This window comes from Anas acuta, chromosome Z (assembly GCF_963932015.1).
Source record: "Anas acuta chromosome Z, bAnaAcu1.1, whole genome shotgun sequence".
NCBI lineage: Eukaryota > Metazoa > Chordata > Aves > Anseriformes > Anatidae > Anas > Anas acuta.
This window is the reverse complement of record NC_089017.1, coordinates 13323955-13342783: the sequence shown is the minus strand read 5'-3', so window position 1 is coordinate 13342783 and position 18829 is coordinate 13323955. Positions and strand designations below refer to the sequence as shown.

Genomic DNA, 18829 nt, shown 5'->3' with positions numbered 1-18829 from the left:
TGTCTATGGATGTACATACAGATTTAATGCTGAATAAAATCATAATGACTTGTAAATTAATTTAAAAAAAAAAAAAAACAACAGGTGAAGAAAAAAATCTGTCAGCTAAAGTTATTTTCCATTATATACTTCAGTTGAAGTGACAGGATTCCATCTACGCATACTAATTTATGTGTACTGGGAGAGGATAAATCACAAGACCTGGAACTTATATGTCATTGGCTATGCCAGGATTTTGGAATGCTCTGCAGATGTTACTATGAAAATATAGCCTACCTAACCTTGTCTTCCAAAATCAACGATCAATGAGATCACTGTATAACTCAATGAACTTCAGTCTGATCTCATTGTATTGAGTCTTAACCATATGCTTCATGGTGATACAAAGGCTTTAGAAAGTGTATTGCTGAAACATGCCACCATCTCTTAAAAGTACCTGAAAAGGTATTCTGCTTGGCTGAAGAGTAAACATTTAGTATTTTGTTATACCATACCACTTTCATCAAAGGTGTGTTTTTCAAAAGTTTTAATAAGGTTGTTTTGAATGCTTTCAATTTTAAGTCTTTTGCTGAAAGTAGGTAACCATACCTCTGAAAGGTGGGTCAAAAATAAGTATTATTTATGCATTACAAACAGGCAAATATTCATTCCCCTTTGCTGGGGATTGGATAACCAAGCAAAATGAATTCATCCAAAACAAGTCACAGGGGCACAAGAAGGGTTAGTGCTACAGAACTAATAATCAGTCTTTTTTAAATACAGAGTACTCACTAATTCCATATCCTGAATGGTGCTCCTGAAAAAGGTGGTCATTTCTAATGATTCCCTTCTGAGCTTTTCAATTCAAACTTTTATTTTGTAAAAGTATGTCTTTATAATGCGATTTGGAAAAGTCATCCTGGACAGGAAAAAAAGTATATAAAATAAATCAAAAAACAACTTGTAAATCACAAAATCTGTGATGTGAAGCTGTGCTGAAAAAGCCGTGTGAGAATTATGGGGAATGGGTTAAAAAGCATGACAATGCATGAGAGAAAATACAAGGACTATAAACACCATTTTAATCATCCCTGAACATCGCTGGCAGCCACGGATTTTCAGTCTTAATTTTTTCATATTTTTTTTCTGCCCATGCACCAACCACAATGCGAAAAAAATCAGAACATGGGGGACATATGGCCAAGGAATGTCGTGAACAAATCCACATCATGTTCTGGGGATGATACCTCCAGCAAAGCAATCCTTTGCAGCAAAGCAAAACATTTGCTCCTTACAGAGATCCAAAGTAAGATCACATGGGCTTATTTTATACCTTAATATTTCTAATCTGTTTGATTCCCAAGCCTGTTGTTGGTGAAAACAATGTAAGATTTAGTCTCACTTCATACATAATGCTTTATATAAATTCAGTTTAGTTCTGTTATCCATCATATGAAAATAATCTCCACATAACTGACCCAGGGCTGACTGCTAAGAAAGCCACTCTGTAAATTTGAAACATTTTCCTTTGTTTTCCTTTTTTTCCTTATACCCAAAGTGAGGGGAAAAACAACCAGGAAGTTTGGCAGGTCTGAGCTTTGTTTGCTGCACAGGGTGTGCTGTGTATGTGAGTTCTTCCACTTTGGTTTGTATCTCAGTGTGGATATCTTTTGGTACTTCTGCGTGATGCTTAAACTATTTATGGCCACTCACACTGTGCTGAGTAGCCTGCATTCAGAAATCCTCTGAAAGTCACGTCCAACAGCCAGCTAGCTGAAGTACAAAGTTAAAGCACATATTACTATTGTTTTTAAGCAATGTAACATTAATAATAGGAGGCGGAAAGGTATGTGAAAGAAACCTAGAAGCTGCCGTGCTCATTATATAGCAACCTAATTACTGGTGTTTTATACCTGAAGAATGTTCCCTTCTTCCCTGCAAAGACACTCTAACTGCACCCTATCACAGTATCACTTATCACCATCACCATCAACATCACCATCTTCCCCTGAAGCGCAGGGATTTATACCCCTTAATGTTTTAACCTACCAGTTCTGCTTTTTATAATTTATTTGTGTTGGTAGAAACCTGCACGTGGCTTCCAGAGATTAATATTTTCCCTAATGATTTTAAATCTTGTTTAATTTTTATTTTATAACATCATGTAGTTGGTTTGTTTCCTCGTTCAAAAAGACAATCTTTTGAATATCATTCCATTCTTTCAGGTTCTACCTTATTTTTCTCCTTAAGAGGTTGAAAACTAACATCTTAAATTCTGATTCTTAGCTCTGTTTCATTACAATGATTTTAGTTCTTAGTGCATGAGAGAAGTGGAGCCCCATGGGAACATTTGGTATGAGTTGTTGGTTCGATTGCGGTTTTGCTCTTTTCAAATAATTACATTTTAATGATAATCAAAACTGTACTCCATTCCTATCATTTAGTGTAATCTTCTTGTTCAGAAATAATTGGATTTTTTGAATCTGATTTTATAAGGATTGCTTTTTATTTATATTCAAATACTACTTAGGAAATGATAGCTGTATTTTCTTTCTTATGGGAGATGATGCCTGATGCAGTTGTGTAATTGGAATTACTCATACTTCAAGGTGTTCTGTTCTCTGAGAATTTTTGTGTATGGCCATGTTCAGAGACTTCCTTCCTGTGATCTTCTCAGATATTTCAGCATCACTTCCTGTACTCAGGAAGAGTGAGGAATTGTTGTATTTATAAAATGTCTCATTATGGATTTGCTTTGTGGCCAAGATGACTTGTAATTGTTAAAAGGACCTTATAAATAATTCTAAAAAGATGTTTTGGAACATAATTAACATTATTACATTTTATGAATATGAGTACAGAATGGGCATTTTGATATGCAAAACAATAGAATGTGTTTTAGTTGAGAGGGGTGGTGGCATCTGTTTAAAATATTGTTTATTGATAAAAATTTAGACCAACTTTCTTAATTTTGTAATATTTTTCCTAGTAAACTTTCATTAACTCTTGTTTAGTTTTACCCAGATCTTATTTGTAGTCCTATACTGTATTAGTGTAGGTGCAGTTTGTAGGTGAACAATACCTTACGCAGAGTTGTTAGTGGTGAAGCTACACAGAATGACTGCGAGGTTCACTCAGTCATCTGAATAGTGGCTTCACTACTTGTTTCATCATTCTAATTAGCATTACATTTCAGCTAATGTATGAGATGCAATGCGTAACATACATAAATATGTATGATGTACAAGATAAAATGGCATTAAGTACATTAGATCTCAGATATAAACTTTAATTTGGAACTGAAAGACTAGAATCACACAGAATCGTCTAGGTTGGAAGAGACCTCCAAGATCACCTAGTCCAACCTCTGACCTAACACTAACCAGTCCTCCACTAAACCATATCCCTAAGCTCTACGTCTAAATGTCTCTTAATGATCTCCAGTGATGGTGACTCCACCACTTCCCTGGGCAGCCTGTTCCAATGCCTGACAACCCTCTCAGTAAAGAAGTTCTTCCTAAGATCCAACCCAAACCTCCCCTGGCACAACTTTAGTCCATTTCCCCTCATCCTGTCACCAGGCACGTGGGAGAATAGACCACCTCGCTACAGCCTCCTTTAAGGTACCTGTAGAGAGCAATAAGGTTGCCCCTGAGCCTCCTTTTCTCCAGGCTGAACAATCCTAGCTCCCTCAGCCGCTCCTTGTAAGAAATGTCATTCACATGAGGAACCTAAGAGCTGCTGCACTGGGTCACACCAAGGGATTATTTTCCCAGTGTCCCCTTTCTGACAATGACCTTGGACCCAATGTATGAGTGTAAGAACATGCTAAGTATGCAGTGATGCTTCACCCGTTATCCTCTCCCAGCATTCAGTACTCTTCAGGGATTTCCTGAACATGAAGGTTACATTCACACCTTTCTGTCTAGTAGGATGTTTCTTCCATGGACTTGCCAAATTAATTAGTGAATGTGTTTATGCACCTCGCCTTGATAATATTCTGTGGCAGTGAGTTTCACAGGTTGATTCTATTTTATTTTTTTTGGGGGGGGGGGGGGTTGGAGAGGGAAGACTACACTTCCTTTAAAGAATAATTTGACCAGTGGAAACCTAGACACTGAGAACCTTAGCTGGAAAAAAATGTTTACAGCATGCAGTCTGATTTTTCTAGATCAGTCTGATGTGTCTGTATTTGTTTTTAGATATCTAATTTTCCTTCACTGAGCTTTGGTCATTTTGACATATTATTTACTCTTTGTGTAAGAGAGAACAGATGTTTGTGAAAAACACTGAAAAAGTTGCTTTCCTCCAAAAATTATATTTTAAAGTGCAGTTTGTCTTCAAAAAAGGTTTGTTAATTCCAGTTACAAATAAAAATGAAGAAATAATGCTAGGCACCAAAAATTCATCATATTACATTTTTTTTGGCAGATGGAAGAGAAGCAAATGTTCAAGTATGTGGGCTATCCTAAAATTGGCAATTTATTAGAAATATTGCAAACATTCCAGGTGTCTTCTGATACAGTAGTATATGAAGTCATTTATTTCTCTATAGATGTATGTAAATTGGTATTATGTATAAAGGGACATTAGAATTGTGGGAGGGAGAGAATGTTCCCTCTTAACTCCATGAGAAGCTGTTTTTATGCAGATAGATATGTATATCTGTATAAGGGATTAAAAACAAACAAACAAAAAACTAATCTAATTTAAATAATAGTTTATCTTTTGAGCATGTAGATAAATGTATAGAAAAAACATGGGAGAACATGCGTACATTAGCTCCATTAATACTGTTTTTAAGGGGGAATTTTTCTCACTTCTATTACCTATCATTCTGCTGCCACGTAATTTGATTACAGATTCACCCTGATACTGCATTAGGAACAGATGATTGTTGGTGGATGATTTTTGATGGTCAGCATTGCTACGTTAAGAATAGTCATCCTGTTCCATAGAAATTCATTCTACAGCTACTGATTGTTCAACAAATTAATTTGAAAAATAGTTAACTTGCTTTTTGGAACCTGTGCTAATGTTCTGCCCTGTGTACGTGGCTTCTAGGAGTACACTAGATAGGATCTTGGTGGTATGTGGGAGAGAGGGCTTATGCTTACGGCAAATTTCTGTCGGTCATGGTCTGCTTCTGCTAATGTTTCGCATCAACACAAATGACAGTGACTAGTTGTAGTAAAGTCTTGCGTAGACATGTGTCTAGGGGGTTCTGTATAATCATGTTTTGTAGTTATAGACGTTGCTCTTATGTTATCAGTTGGTAGCATGTAGGATGGTGTGGTCTCCCTTTCAAGCATGCTATGGTTTGTGTTCACCGTAAGCTGCATTCTTTTTGCTCTTTGTAATAGATAACACTTACGTTAGTTGAATGCATAATTCCTGTTTTATTTTTAGTTTTTGTGTGGATGCATTTCAGCTGTGGGGTGGTTTGGCCATCTATGGAAATGTTTTCTTTGCCTGAATGATTTACAATCATATTTCCAAAAAAACTCAATTGAGAGAGGAAAAAATGATTCAAAATTGTGTACGACAAAGAATGTCAGTACTTTTTTTTCTGTTTTCCATGTTGAAAATTAACTGTATCCAAGATCAACAAAGTATTTTCGAAAGCAGCTTTCTATATACTGAAAATTGGTTTCATGTAGATACAGTGTTGGGGAAGTGTACTGCTATAAAATAGGAAGTCAGTGCATGGTTTTGGATATTCCTGTTAGCCATTCCATTGGAATAAAGTACTCACATATGAATTTTACTATCATAAAAATATTAAAACAAAGAATTTGTTGGTCTAGCCTAAAGTTATGTTACATAATTTATATTTCTGCACTTTAACAAATGGTGTGATGTTTCAGTGATGGTGAAGTCCTGAAACCCTAATCTTTGCAAGTTCTCAACACCTCTGAAAGCTCGCCAGTGCTCAAGGATCTGGTTTAGGAACCTAGCTGTAGGGATCTCGTTTGAATAAAATGGCCTAAATTCATTGCTGATAATTTTTGGCATTACATATTTGTGAAATGTATCAATCATGACATTGTGCTTTTGACATATCAGCTTCCTTCTGCAGCTTCTTCTGCAGTGTCTTTGTGAAAGACATTCTTCATGGAACTTAATACCAAAAATGGAGGGCAAAAAATGGGCTGTCAGGAGGCCAACGCATGCAGATACTTGTGGGGTAAGGGAAAAGAGCAAGATTCAATAAGGATTCTTTTGGGAAGCAGCAGTTTATATTTCTTAGTATTTAAGTTTGATACAATAAAGCTCTTTTTAGAAATGATAATGGTTCCATAAATGGTAATGGTCCTACCTCTGTTCCGTAAAGCTCTTCAATGTGTTTTTAACTACTCAGTAATTAGCAATTTGATCTCCTTCTATGATAAGGTTACCCTTTTGGTGGATGAAGGGAGGACGGTGGACATAATCCTTCTGAGTTTTAGTAAGGCCTTTGATACTGTCCCTCACAGCATTCTTCTGGACTAAAGGACCAACCCCGAGATAAGCAGGTTCACTCTATGCTGGGTTCATCAGGTTTGGTGATGGTACTAAACTGGGAAGTGCTGTTGTCTCTCTGGAGTGATAAGAGGGATCCCTTGTAGAGGGATATAGATACCCTGAATGCTGGACACAGGCACAGTCTGGGAGCTGAGTGGCTGGGGAGCAGCTCAGCAGAAAGAGACCTGCAGGTGCTGGTCAACGGCAGGCTCGACATAAGCCAGCAGCATGCCCTGGCAGACAAGAGGGGCAAATTGCATTTTGGGGTGCATTAACCACAGCATAGCCAGCCAGTCAAAAGCAGTGATTCTCCTGGTCTTTGGTGCTGGTGCGGCCTCACCTTGAATGTTGTGTGCAGCTCTGGGCTCCACAATATAGTGAGGATGACAACATCCTTGAAAGCATCCAGGGGAGGGCAACAAATGTGGTAACAGGGCTGGAAGGCATGTCCTGTGAGGAGAGGCTGAGGACACTTGAGTTGTCCAGTCTGGAGAAGAGGAAGCGCATCAGCAGCCTCATTGCTCGCTGTGACTTCCTGAGGAGGGGAGGTGGAGAGAGGTGCTGGGCTCAGCCCCCTGGGAACTGATGGCAGGATGCCACAGAATGGCACAAAGCTACACCAGGAGAGCTGCAGATTGGATATTGTGAAAAATTTCTTTACTGTGAGGGTGGTCAAACATTGGAACAGGCTTCCAAGAGAGGTGGCTGATGCCCCATGCCTGTCAGTGTTCAAGGGGCACCAATGTGCTTTAACTTCTAGTTAGCCCTGAAGTGGTCAGGAGGTTGGACTTGATGATTTTTATAGGACTTTTCCAACTGAACTTTTCTATAGGACTGTTTAAATACTTGAAATTCAGTATGTGCTTAGAAGTCATACTGAATGTGGGAATTTTACATAGTGTTTTATTTAGTCCTGGTCTTTGCTGGTGCTCTTTGGTGTAATGGAAACATAAGATCTTTGGAGGAAGGAGAAGCAAGGATGTGTGAGGCAGTGCACAAAGTATATGGTTAAAGTGAATTAATGCTTCTCTATTTGACTGCTTTTGCTGTAGAATCTTTGTTTAATGCTTAATAAATCTGTGAAATCTGATGTTTTGTTTTGTTTTTGTGGTTCTTTATTCTGTGTTTTTCCAGTTCTCTTTTCCTGATACCCAACTGGAGAGAACTTTTTTGTGCTAAATGTCAAAGATTCCATATAGGCACTTTGTTTGAATCTGGAAAGTGCTATAAAATTCTAACAACTTCAACAAATCAGACAGTTAATGTCTTGAGCTTGGCATAAGTATAAAATTTTGGCCTTCATCATCTGTAGCACAGTTTTTTAAGATAGTTGCTTTGTTTACAGGTGGTACTCTTTCCATAGTTTCTTGGTATGTTTATCTGTTTCTTTTCCATACAAAAACAAACAAACAAAAACACCATTCAAGTCAACTGAACTCTTAATAAGAAAAAAGAATAAAAAAAATATGTCTCACATAACAAGATTTGGGAGTTTCCATTGGGATATTCCAATCATATAATCCCAGTTTCTTCAGGTGAACATTTCTTTCTTTTCATGTAAAAGCTCTCCCTCCTCAGCTAGGAGCTTTTGCACTCAGCCATTTTGTCATTGCACAAGGAGTTTGTAAGCAAGCCTAGCCCAGCAGAGCTTCATGAATGAATGGTTGCAGTTGAACTTGAAGATGCTCTCAGAGGTAGAAAGGGAGGACGCAGTCTGTGAAAAATTCTTCCTTTATTTTTACAGCAATTTATGTTAGTTGGTGTGAAAGAGAAAAAGAACAAGTGAAGAAGAGTGAAAGAGACTCAGTATTTTTTTTTTTTTCTTTTTCTTTTCTTTTTTTTTTTTTTTGGAGTGTTTACTTTGGGCCTTCAAAACATAAAATAAACTCCTCTGAGCTTGAGTTATATGACTGCAGAAAGTCATGGAAGGCCAATATGCAGAAATAGTAGTTTGGGCAGCACAGTAGCTGTCCAGTTTCTTTCTGCTGGCTGTGTTGTACTCTTCCTTCCTGTGTTCCTCAGCAGTCCTAGGGTGCACAAGGTCCCATATCCTGATTCTCTAGCAGGATAAACAGGAATAGCCACCAGTTGCAGCCAACAGATTAGTAATACTAATGTCTTGCTGGGTGCCCATTACCTGAAAGTTTCTCTCTTTGTGACCCATGCTATTTATCTCATTTGTAAATGAGATATTAAACTTCTGTTGTTGTTAGCACCAAAACATTTTTACCTTTGAAATAGGAAGACTGCTGTAGTTCAACAGCCAGGTACCTTGTAGCGTTAAAGGAAAAACAATCCTCTACATTAGAGCAAGAACTTTGTTCTCTGAGATATGACCTTCACTGTGCTTTTCTCCTCAGTTGTGCCAGACGAAGAATTTTTCCCATATTTACTGACACTCATGTTCAGGTCAGCTAGCAATGTGTCAAGTCTTCATCTTGTTTTTTTAGTTTACAGATCAGCTTTATGGTATTGCTTTTAAGGAAACACCTGACAACAGCAAAAGACTCTGACTAGCAGCCAGCAACTTTCAGAGTTTATGTAAGTACTTCTGTGTTTGGAATCCCTTTCAAGAGTTAAAAAGCACCACTGACAGTAATTTGTCATTTGCTATGGAGTTGTACAGCGTGGTGTCTTCAGAGACTTTTATTGATCATTGTTCCTTGATGCAACTGGTCACTTTTCTTCAGTCATTTAGCAGACTCTGCTAGCTCTCAGGGAAATAGTGGCCTTGTTTGTTTGATTGTTTGTTTTTCTAGACTCCTTTTTCCAATTCTTCAGTTACCATTAGTGATGTTTTATTGAAATAAATTTGGTTGTTGCTGCCTTGCTCTGGTGTTTCAAAATTTCTTACTGGCTTTTAAAATATTTCTGAAAGTAGAGCAACAAAGCGCTTCTATATTCCTGTGCTTCAATGCATGTATCTCCAATTTGTCTTAATATATGAACTGTAATACAATAAAGTTTTAATGGAACTGTTGGTCATATTTTTAATTGCAAAAATCGACCATATTTATATCAGATGCTCTTGATGCATTTTTGATACTGCCATGGTTAGAATAGTTGCAGATGGAGGCTGTGGTGAACGTCTTAAGTTATAGAACATAAAGAACACCAAAGAGAAAGGCACAGTTATTTTACTCGCTTATTACAGTTGTCTTTCTGTGTGAAGATTTCATATCTAAGTTCCTTCTGTGTTAAATGTCAATAGCAAAGCATCTCTGTCAACTTCAGCTGGTACCAAGCCCTTTTTCAAGAAAATGGTTTTGAAAATATTTGGGGAATTGTTAGGCTTTTTTACTGTTTAGTTGATTTTGGTGTTGTCTTTATGTGTGTATTTAGGTAGAGGATGAGGAGAACATACAGGAAGTTCAGTATATAAACATCTTTTTTTGCAATATTCTTTTGCTAGTTGTCGATTATTTCTACTATGTAGTAAGTTGGAAACAAAAAGGAAGCATACATTATAATTTCATTTAAGTTCTCCTGCTTTGGAGTCTATTCATTTATATTGTTTAAAGATGTTGTCTAGCAGTTACCACTCCTGTTATCTGTGTCGTTCTTGTTATCTACTTGTGAGGTCAAGATAAATATGTGGATGCTTTTCTGACCTAGAATTAATTGATCAACTTGTTAAATAATCATTGCTTTAGCACAGCAAGGTGCTAGAACTCCAGGTTTTAGAAATATATTTGTTTTAAGAGGTACTCAAGAAATGCAAAGAAAATATGTTTATGTGATACGACTAGTTTGTTTAGTGTAGCTTGATGAAGTATCATTTAAAGAAACATTAACAAAAAGCATTACTCTCTCCCAGTTGCCCATAGTTAAACTGAATTAACATCTGTTTTCATTGAACATCCCCAAGTTTTGGGCTCCTGAAAAGCATTTGTTTTTCATAGCTGCCTATCAGAACATACTTAAATGCCTTCAAAATAGGATTTGCAGAGTGGCCTGAAGATGAGTGTATTGATTCTGTGTATGAAAGAGGCAGGTTGGCCCGGCTGACTTCTTTTGACCCATAAGGATCCTGAGTCACCACAATCTGTTCTGTGGGAGATGGAAGGCAGTATGACCTGGCTCTTGGACACGTTTTCAGCAGTCGTGAAAAAACAGCCTGTGGGCTAAGTGATGCTATGGTTCTCCATGCTATTCCTGTTCTTGTGGGCTGCTGCGCTGCAGCAGATGGTTCTTGTCCAGTTGGGTGGATTTGAAAGATCAGAGCAAGGTAAGCACAGGACAGGCACTTGGTTGAGGAGGAGAGGGAAGGGATGAAGAAGGGTAAACAGGCCATGTTTATTTTCTCCTTTTTCTTTGTTGTTGGTTTTTTTTTTTTTTTTATATCTTTAAATTCTGTAAAAATATATATAAATATCTTAACAAGTAAACAGTAAGACCACTTTGGTGGGGGAGGTGGACAACAAAAACTGAGTGACAATGTTTCCAATACTCAGCTAATGTTCTGACATTCTGTTTGTATTTATTTGGAGAAATTTCAGCTATTTTCATAAACTCTTAATATCACAAAAGGTAAATGGGAAAGACAGAAAAAAGGCCTGCACCTAAAACATCTTTGATTTTTTCCTGTATTTAAACACAAGATTTTCTACATCCATAAAATCTGACTTCTCAGTACTGAAGTGTTTGAGGAAGTATAAAACTTACAAGATACTTTATACTCATTTTATATGTTATGAAAAAAGTAGTAATTTTATTCCTGAGACTTGCTATAATATTCTTGACTAATGGTCCAGACATACTTAGAAATATTACTTTTCGCAGCCACTAACATAGCTTACAGAGTCATAGCTCTCGCTTACAGCTTTCATCTTGTGGACAGGGCAAATTTCTATGCAAGGAACAGCATTTTTACCTTGTTTAGACAGAGTCTGGAGAGGGTCAGGGGGTTGCATTTTGAGCTTTATAGCTAGTTTGGGACTTAAAAGTGAGAATTCCAGTTTCTTAGTAGCGTTTACTATTTAATTATTGTCATTGATAGCCTGGAAGCATTCTGCAGTGTTTTGATTCCTTTAGAGAATCTCCAGATTTCAGAGAATATCAACTTGGGAAATACAGAGAAAAACTATATTAAGTCTAGTCAGGTTCTTTTTTTTATTTTTATTTTTATTTTTATTTTTTTATTAGCTATAAATACTTGACTGTCTGCAGACTTTTTCACCGCTATGCATCTGACACGAGTCAGTTATATTGTTGTACACATTTAAATGGTCTATTACTAGTCTGCTGCCAGGCACTAATAAAAATATATTAACCCTCTGATCAAATTTTATTATTATTCTCATTTTCTTTGTAGACAGTTTATGGTTCCACAGGATTCTTTAATTCACAGTCATGATACACTGTTAATAGGTTTTAGTATCTTGTCTTCCTGGCTCTGTGCCAAGAAGTTTCAGAAATCCTTTGAATAGCTATTCGTGTGGCAAATAAATAGCAATGTGACTCCTAACATAGCTGTAAATGCAGGGTAATAGGACAAAATTTGTTCACCACATTGCAGTTCTTTGTATTAAACTCACCCATGAGAATAAGAAATATATTTGCCAACAAAACATCATTTGTATAAATTTCGTCTTACTCTATTTTAACTCCCTTGAAATTTGCATATTCAATCTGATCTGAAAGAGAAAAGAAAATTATCACTCTGTATGTCGCAGAGATGTGAAGTTTAGAGGCATAGATAAGAAGGAGTATTTTGTTTATAACTAATATGATTCAATATATATCAGGGAAAAGAGTCAACAATTCTAAATTCCCATAATTCCAAATTATTGTAATTTAATGCTTCCCAGTATTTGATCTAAAGAGAGACAGGTTATGTTTGTCTTAGGAACAATCCAGCCTTCTACACCCTTTTTCTATTGTTACCTCCATTGTTAGTATAACTTGGCAAGTTAACTGAGAGTCTGGATGTATTCACTCCTTTACAAGGAATTTACTGAATAGCTAGATGATAAGCCCTAATAAGTACCAATATTTTCCAAAAAAAGGTCATAAAGAAAGCCAAGAAATAGTCACAGGTCCTTACCAACTCAGCTATCTCATTCCTTTTCTGGTGTCACAAGATGTGGCAGATACAGGTGCTGCCAGAGTCAATTAGTAACTGAATCTATTTTAGGTTCTTTATGGAGGAGATTATTTCTGTGTAGAAATTACAAGTTTCCTGAACTTCTTGAAGGCACAGACTCGGAAGACAAGAACAAGTCTGTGCTGGTTCAGTTCCTAAAAAGAAGTTTTGTTTCTTATGGTTAGCCATTGCCTAGCTTATTTCAAAAGGCTTGGAATGAGGGTGGGAGGGAAGAACTGGAAAAAATGCACTGCAGTCAGAAGTATGTACTCACCTGAGTGGGACTACTACTCACAGCTGACAGTCAAACATTTGGTGAAGTAACTTGCCAATTTGAAGATGTTGATCTTAACCTTCAGCTTTTCTTTTGTGAAACTGGGAAAATACGTTTTAGTTCATACGGATATATGATGTTTCTTTCATTACTGTTTCCAATGTCAAATGGGATTCTTTCAAAAGCCTTGTAGAATCCAACAGTTCTGTTTGAGAATGCTGTTGTCTCTCTATCATAATTTGTATCATTCCAGAGGTGACTTATGCCTGCTTAAATGCAGTCTGAAATATGAAAGGAAGATAGGCCCATTAAATACCAAAGGAAGCAATGTAGCAGCAAATAAGCCAATTTTGCTGAACTCATAGTACTCCCTGGTTGTGTTTTTCTTTGTTTGTTTGTGTAAAAAAATAAATAAATCCAAGATCTGAAATTTAATGTCAGTGAAGCCATACCTTGAATGTTTCACTCTCTTTTTGATTATGGTATAAGATTATAGATATGCTATTGGCTGAATAGTAGATCCTGTAACTGGCTGTGACAATGGTAAATGTTACCATATGGTTTTATTAGCCATGTTTTCAAGGCCTGTCATGATGTTGATTTGCATTTAGTAGTGGTATTATTGAAGTAGCATGAATAATATAGTGATTTGCAATCGGTAGCAGCATTCCTGATCTAGCATGAATAATGTCTCTGCTTACTTTAAAGCCTTTTCTAGGTTAAGGTGGATCTGAAAAAATAGTATGGTATTATTTTAACACTGTGGTACAATTTGAAAAAAATATATTTTTTTTGCAGGTTTGGATTGTGTCTTAAAACAGCCTTTAGGGAATGAAACCTTTCAGGTGACTTCTGAAATGACCAGGAAGCAGCAGAGATGCAAGAGTAAAAAAGAGTATCTTTAAGGGAAGCTGCAGATACAACAGCCCCAGCTATCAACCTTTTGCAACCAGCAGTAAACAAAACTAATAAGGATCCAAACTCTTCCTACTTTTAAGTTCTGTGTCTTGTGTCTTTCTATCTTGATATGGTCCTAATGGAGCTTTTTTTTTTTTTTTTTTTTTTTTTTTGTTCTTCACTGTTTTCTCCTCTCTATTTTACTCTCTATTTTAGATACTTTATTTTTTTTTACCACTTTATTTTCTTCTGAATTAGGTGAAGGGAAAAAATAAAAGACAAATAAAAACACGCAACTGTGTAGTCCCCTTAGCCCTTTTTCATTACATTTCATCTATCCACACCTGACTTCTTTTTGATACATGCCCACAACTGGTTCTCCAGGCACCATGCGTTGTGATGGCTTAGTCCTGCAGCGTTCACCTTTCTCCAAGAGCCATGTGGATTATTCTACTGGTGCAGTAATGTTTGCATAGCAAATGAAGCCAACTAAGCTTATAGCCAGTGAATGTTTTAAAAAAATAAATTGTCCCCTTTTCTCCAGCTGGACAGTCACAATAAAGCAGGTGATCCTTTATCTTTGACTTTGAACTTAAATCAGAGGGAAGCAACAAGGCTTTGTGGGAAAACCTGATCAAGAAGCTGAGCATAACCATACAGATGCAAGACAGCAGGTGTCTGCATGCTATTTAATTATCATATGTAGCAACAACATTTCAGTGAATTTTTTTGTTTTGTTTTGTTTTGTTTTGTTGTTGTTGTTCTTTGAAAGCTAATGTTGAAAAATTGGTCTCTTGGTCACTAGGACAAAACACAAAACAAATCAGACTTTCAAAAAGCCAGAATATAGCGGCATTATTTTAAATTAATTGTCACATCATTGCATGGAGGGTGCTTTTGCACTGCAGACAAGTCTGAAAAATGGAGCACTCCTAAAGGTACAGATGCACAGTCACACTAGCACTCTGTCAAGCATCTGAGATATGCATGACTATGGGATGAGTTTCAGAAGCATAGGCACCACTCAAGTGCCTGGTTCCTGTTGCGGGTTGGCACTAATTATCAGCTGGCCGAACTGCTAACCTGCCATTAAGATCTGTGCCTTCGTTGTTAATTTTGAATGAAGTCAATAAAAGCAGAGGTTTGTCTGATTAGCTCAGCGCCTGAGTCCACTGAGAAGGTTGGTTGGGTCTGCCAGGTAGTATTCTGCCCTTAGCAGTAGTATCAGAGTACTTAATGAACTGCAGTGTCCTAAATGTCATGGGAGAGCACTGCTGCCCAGACTCTTTCCCATCTGCTAACTTGGAAATCAGGTATAGAGAACAACCCACTGCTAGTTGGTCCAGAGGGACTAATTTCTTGTCTAGGGTTCTATAGTTTCAAAAAACATTCTATTTGTGCTGGCCTAATGGATTTGTTAAATTGTCTCTATTACACAGATTTTTAATAGCAAGTTTGCTCTAATAAATTTTTGATCAGTTGGTGAAAATTAAGTGATCAATTTGAGATTGATTTTATTTTGTTAAACAGACTGTTTGCTAACAGATAGTTCTGTTTGCTAAACAGAAATTCAGTGTATACCTAACACAGGTAGGTATACGATGAATTTCTTAGGCTTTATGCTTTGTTTTCAAATGTATTAATTTTAAATTCTTTTTCTACATGGTGGTATCAGAATTATGCTGATGAAGTGATTGATGGAAGTAATAAAATCTGACTGGCTTCTAACCATCAGCAAAAACACAATTTAATCATATAATAGTGAAAAGCTGTTACAACTATGGTAAAAAAATAAAAAAATGAAGCAGTGACATTTCAGAATGCATGCTATCATGCTATTACCACTGAAGTTTGGTAGATAATTCTGATATTGTTGTGCTGTAAATCATCTTCTCTGTGAAAGTTGTTTAGGGACAGACATAGTCTATGCTGTTTTGAAACAGATATTTACCCCCATAATTACTGTAATTGGAAGCAGTACTTAGAGAAGCAGCTTAAGCATAAAGCTGTTGGTTAGTTTTCCAAAGCAAGTGTCATCTTTCTCCTTTGAACTGTGTTTTTTAGAATTAGTGGAAACCTCCTTACCAACACTGAATTAACACACTTGTGCAAAATGCTTGTTACATATCTTTTTTACTGTGGTCCTGCCTTCAGCAGTAGATATGTTTAAATTGCCTTACTTGTATATGGAAACACAGTAAATAAGGATTTTTTTAATGTACATCTGATATTAGAACACTATGAAATTAAGTGGCTTACAGTGGGTTGTAATCTCTTTTATAGTACAAGGTTAGCAGCAAATACCCTTTTATTGTAAACACTGACAACAGATTTTAGTTTTCAGGTTGCCACCTTGTTGATTCTGTTTGCTTTCACCCTGACTTTTCTGCTGTTGGTAGTTCGCTGTCAGCATGGTTCTATGTTGCTGATGGTTTTCAAATCATCTTTTTGCTTCACTTAGATGTGAGGAATTATACTATATGCACATTGGCAATGAATTCAAGATATTAAAGTCTGTATGACAAATACAAAGCTTTTCGCATGTTCAGAAAGTTACCTGCTGTCAGGTAGGACAGATATGTAAAAAACATTCAAATATGACCAACCTGGCTAAACCATTGACAGAGAATTTAAAGTGTTTTCTGAAATTAAAACCATTGTACTGGATAGCTAGTGAGCTGAGGCGTCCCCAGGTGGACTTGGAAGCATCCAAACCAAATATGAAAAGGAGAGTTAGCTTCCAAAATAAATTATTAAGAGTAGACATTTGTAGAAGACAAAGCCAAATATGTTTTCCCTCTTCTGCTTTTATATCAAGAGATGATGGGAGTTACTTAGTTTATACTGAAAATATTGGAATGTGATAGTCGGGCAGAGTTGTCACACCTGTGTTATGCTTTCCTGGTAGTCTAGACATTCCAGCCTCCGTTCATTCCTGTGGATCTGAATCCATCACCTGTGCTTAATACTTACGTCTGTTGAAAAAAGTAAATACTCCTCCAAATGGTGTGTCATGTACATGCTCTTCTAACTTCAAACAGGCCCTTAATTCTCTTGGGTTATATGAAGTATATTGGTGTCAAGATAGAAAGATTACTTACAAGGAACCAGGTGTTCATTCTCTGAGATTTTTATTTTTTTTTGTAGACCTACCCTTACCTCTCCTGCTGTTTTAGCTATACTGGAGTGAGGAGGTGTGTATTTGTAAATATGGTACTGCAACCTTTTTAAACATATCTGCAAAAGATGCTATCCAACTTGCTTTAATGAACATCCATTTTTATGTCCTTGCTTGTTGCAATATTGTTTGGAATAGCTGACTTAATTTTATTCTCTTGAAAATGGATCTCAACATCATCTTCAGAATGATAAATTTATTCTTTGTGCTGGAGACACAGTTACCATAGTCCACTCCTCTTTTCAGTACCTCAGTCATCTGTCATCTTTCTAAAGCTTCAAATCTCTCAAGATAATACAATTCACATTGGATGTGAGAAGAGTGCAGTCTCACTGAGATTGACCTGATCAGGAAAATTCCTTTTTTTCTTCTCCTCCCCTTTCACCCAAAATGACTCCTTCAGGAAACATCCAATCCTTCTGTAGCCCAGTGGATCAAAGTGCTGTATTGTTGGATCTTAATCACATATGAATGGTTCCAGAAGGGATCAGAGCTCTCTTTGTTCATTAGAGGCTTCTAGGCCAAAACCAGTGCCAGCAGCCATAAAGGAAATATGTAAACCTCTATTTGGTCATTCAGTGAACCATGTCACTCTAGGCTTGACCTCTACTTCTTTGCACAAACTTCCTCCTGCAGGAAGGTGGCCTAGATCATGCTCCTAAAATATATTAATGCTAGCAATTGTATGGAACGGCTTTTTTTTTTTTTTCCTTCTGTTTGATGTCCGTCTACTAATTTTTCTCCCCACAGTTTCCTGATTCAGAGTATCTCCAGCTGGAAGTACAAACTAGGACTCAAAATGTTCCAGGTTTATCTGTATCAGAAACAGTCATTGCTTATACCACTGCAGTACCACACTGTCTTGCCATTCGTAGTGTTTAAATGAAATAAAATTAATCCCATAAACTGTTAGGTGGGATATGTGGTGTCACCCTCTTCTCTCCTTCTGGTTTTGGAAGAGTGCCTGTTGTGAGGTTAGTAGCGTGTAGCCAAGCCCAGTCAACTACAGGAAGACCTGAACAGTAGTTATTTCTACCAGTTAAAAAAAAAAAAAAAAAAAAAAAAAAGCTTAAAATATATTTGAATGGGCAATGAGTACTAAAGTATTACTGTTCACCCACAAAGGATACTTACTACTTGTTTAGAAAGACTCTAAAAACTTTTTGAATCATGCGCTTCCCAAACAATTTTATTGTTTCTAGCAGACAGCTCCTGGTTTACTCTCTCTCCCTTATCCTTAATTTTCCATGTAATTATTCACTTGTACTTATTGTTCAGATTGCGCAAGTGTGTGATTACAAACAATCTTGAGTCTTCTACACACAAGTATGTGCCAATATCAAAGTATAAGACCCCAGATATTTTTATCTTCCCTTAAAATGAGTTTCTGTTGAACTGGATGCAAAAGTATGTCCACTACTTGGGATTGGTGGTAGGAAGGTGAACTTTTCATGATTTGAAAACTACTCGATCAAGTGTTTTTACTTCTTTATAGCCCACCTTTTACTTCTTTATAGCCCCCATGTTGGGGCTGCTTAATGAGGCTAAGCAATACTGGAAATTACAATTAACAAGACATACCTTTGTATTTCTCCTTCAGCTGGATATTTTTGTGCAACCATTTTAATGATAATGTCACTTTTCCTTTCTGTATGATATAAACTGAGATGATCTTCTTGCCTGTAGATTAACATGGGTAGTTAGATGTATCCAGTATAGCTGAAGTGCAATTTTGTGTGTTTCTCATACTTTTGTATCAAGCATGTGTGAAGTGCATAATTTATATTAAACTTACTGTCATCTCTGGTGGTAGTGAAAGGAACATAGAGAATGAGAAGATCGCATGCTAACCTTTGATATAAATGGAATACACAAATCCTACTGGAAACATTAAGGTGTTGCATGTGTTTTG

General features: G+C 36.7%; 1 protein-coding gene across 3 annotated transcripts in view; it reads left to right on the top strand.

Moving 5' to 3' along the window:
* ARL15 (ARF like GTPase 15) overlaps positions 1–18829 on the top strand; it is a 231251-nt gene that overhangs the window by 181468 nt on the left and 30954 nt on the right. The window contains exon 7 of one of the 3 annotated variants that reach the window (XM_068666324.1): positions 8934–9024. The exons of the other annotated variants lie outside the window; for them this stretch is intronic. Within the exon in view, the coding sequence (XP_068522425.1) occupies positions 8934–8996 (63 nt within the window). The 3' untranslated portion in view covers positions 8997–9024. The remainder of the gene's footprint in view (positions 1–8933; positions 9025–18829) is intronic. 3 annotated transcript variants of the gene reach the window in all.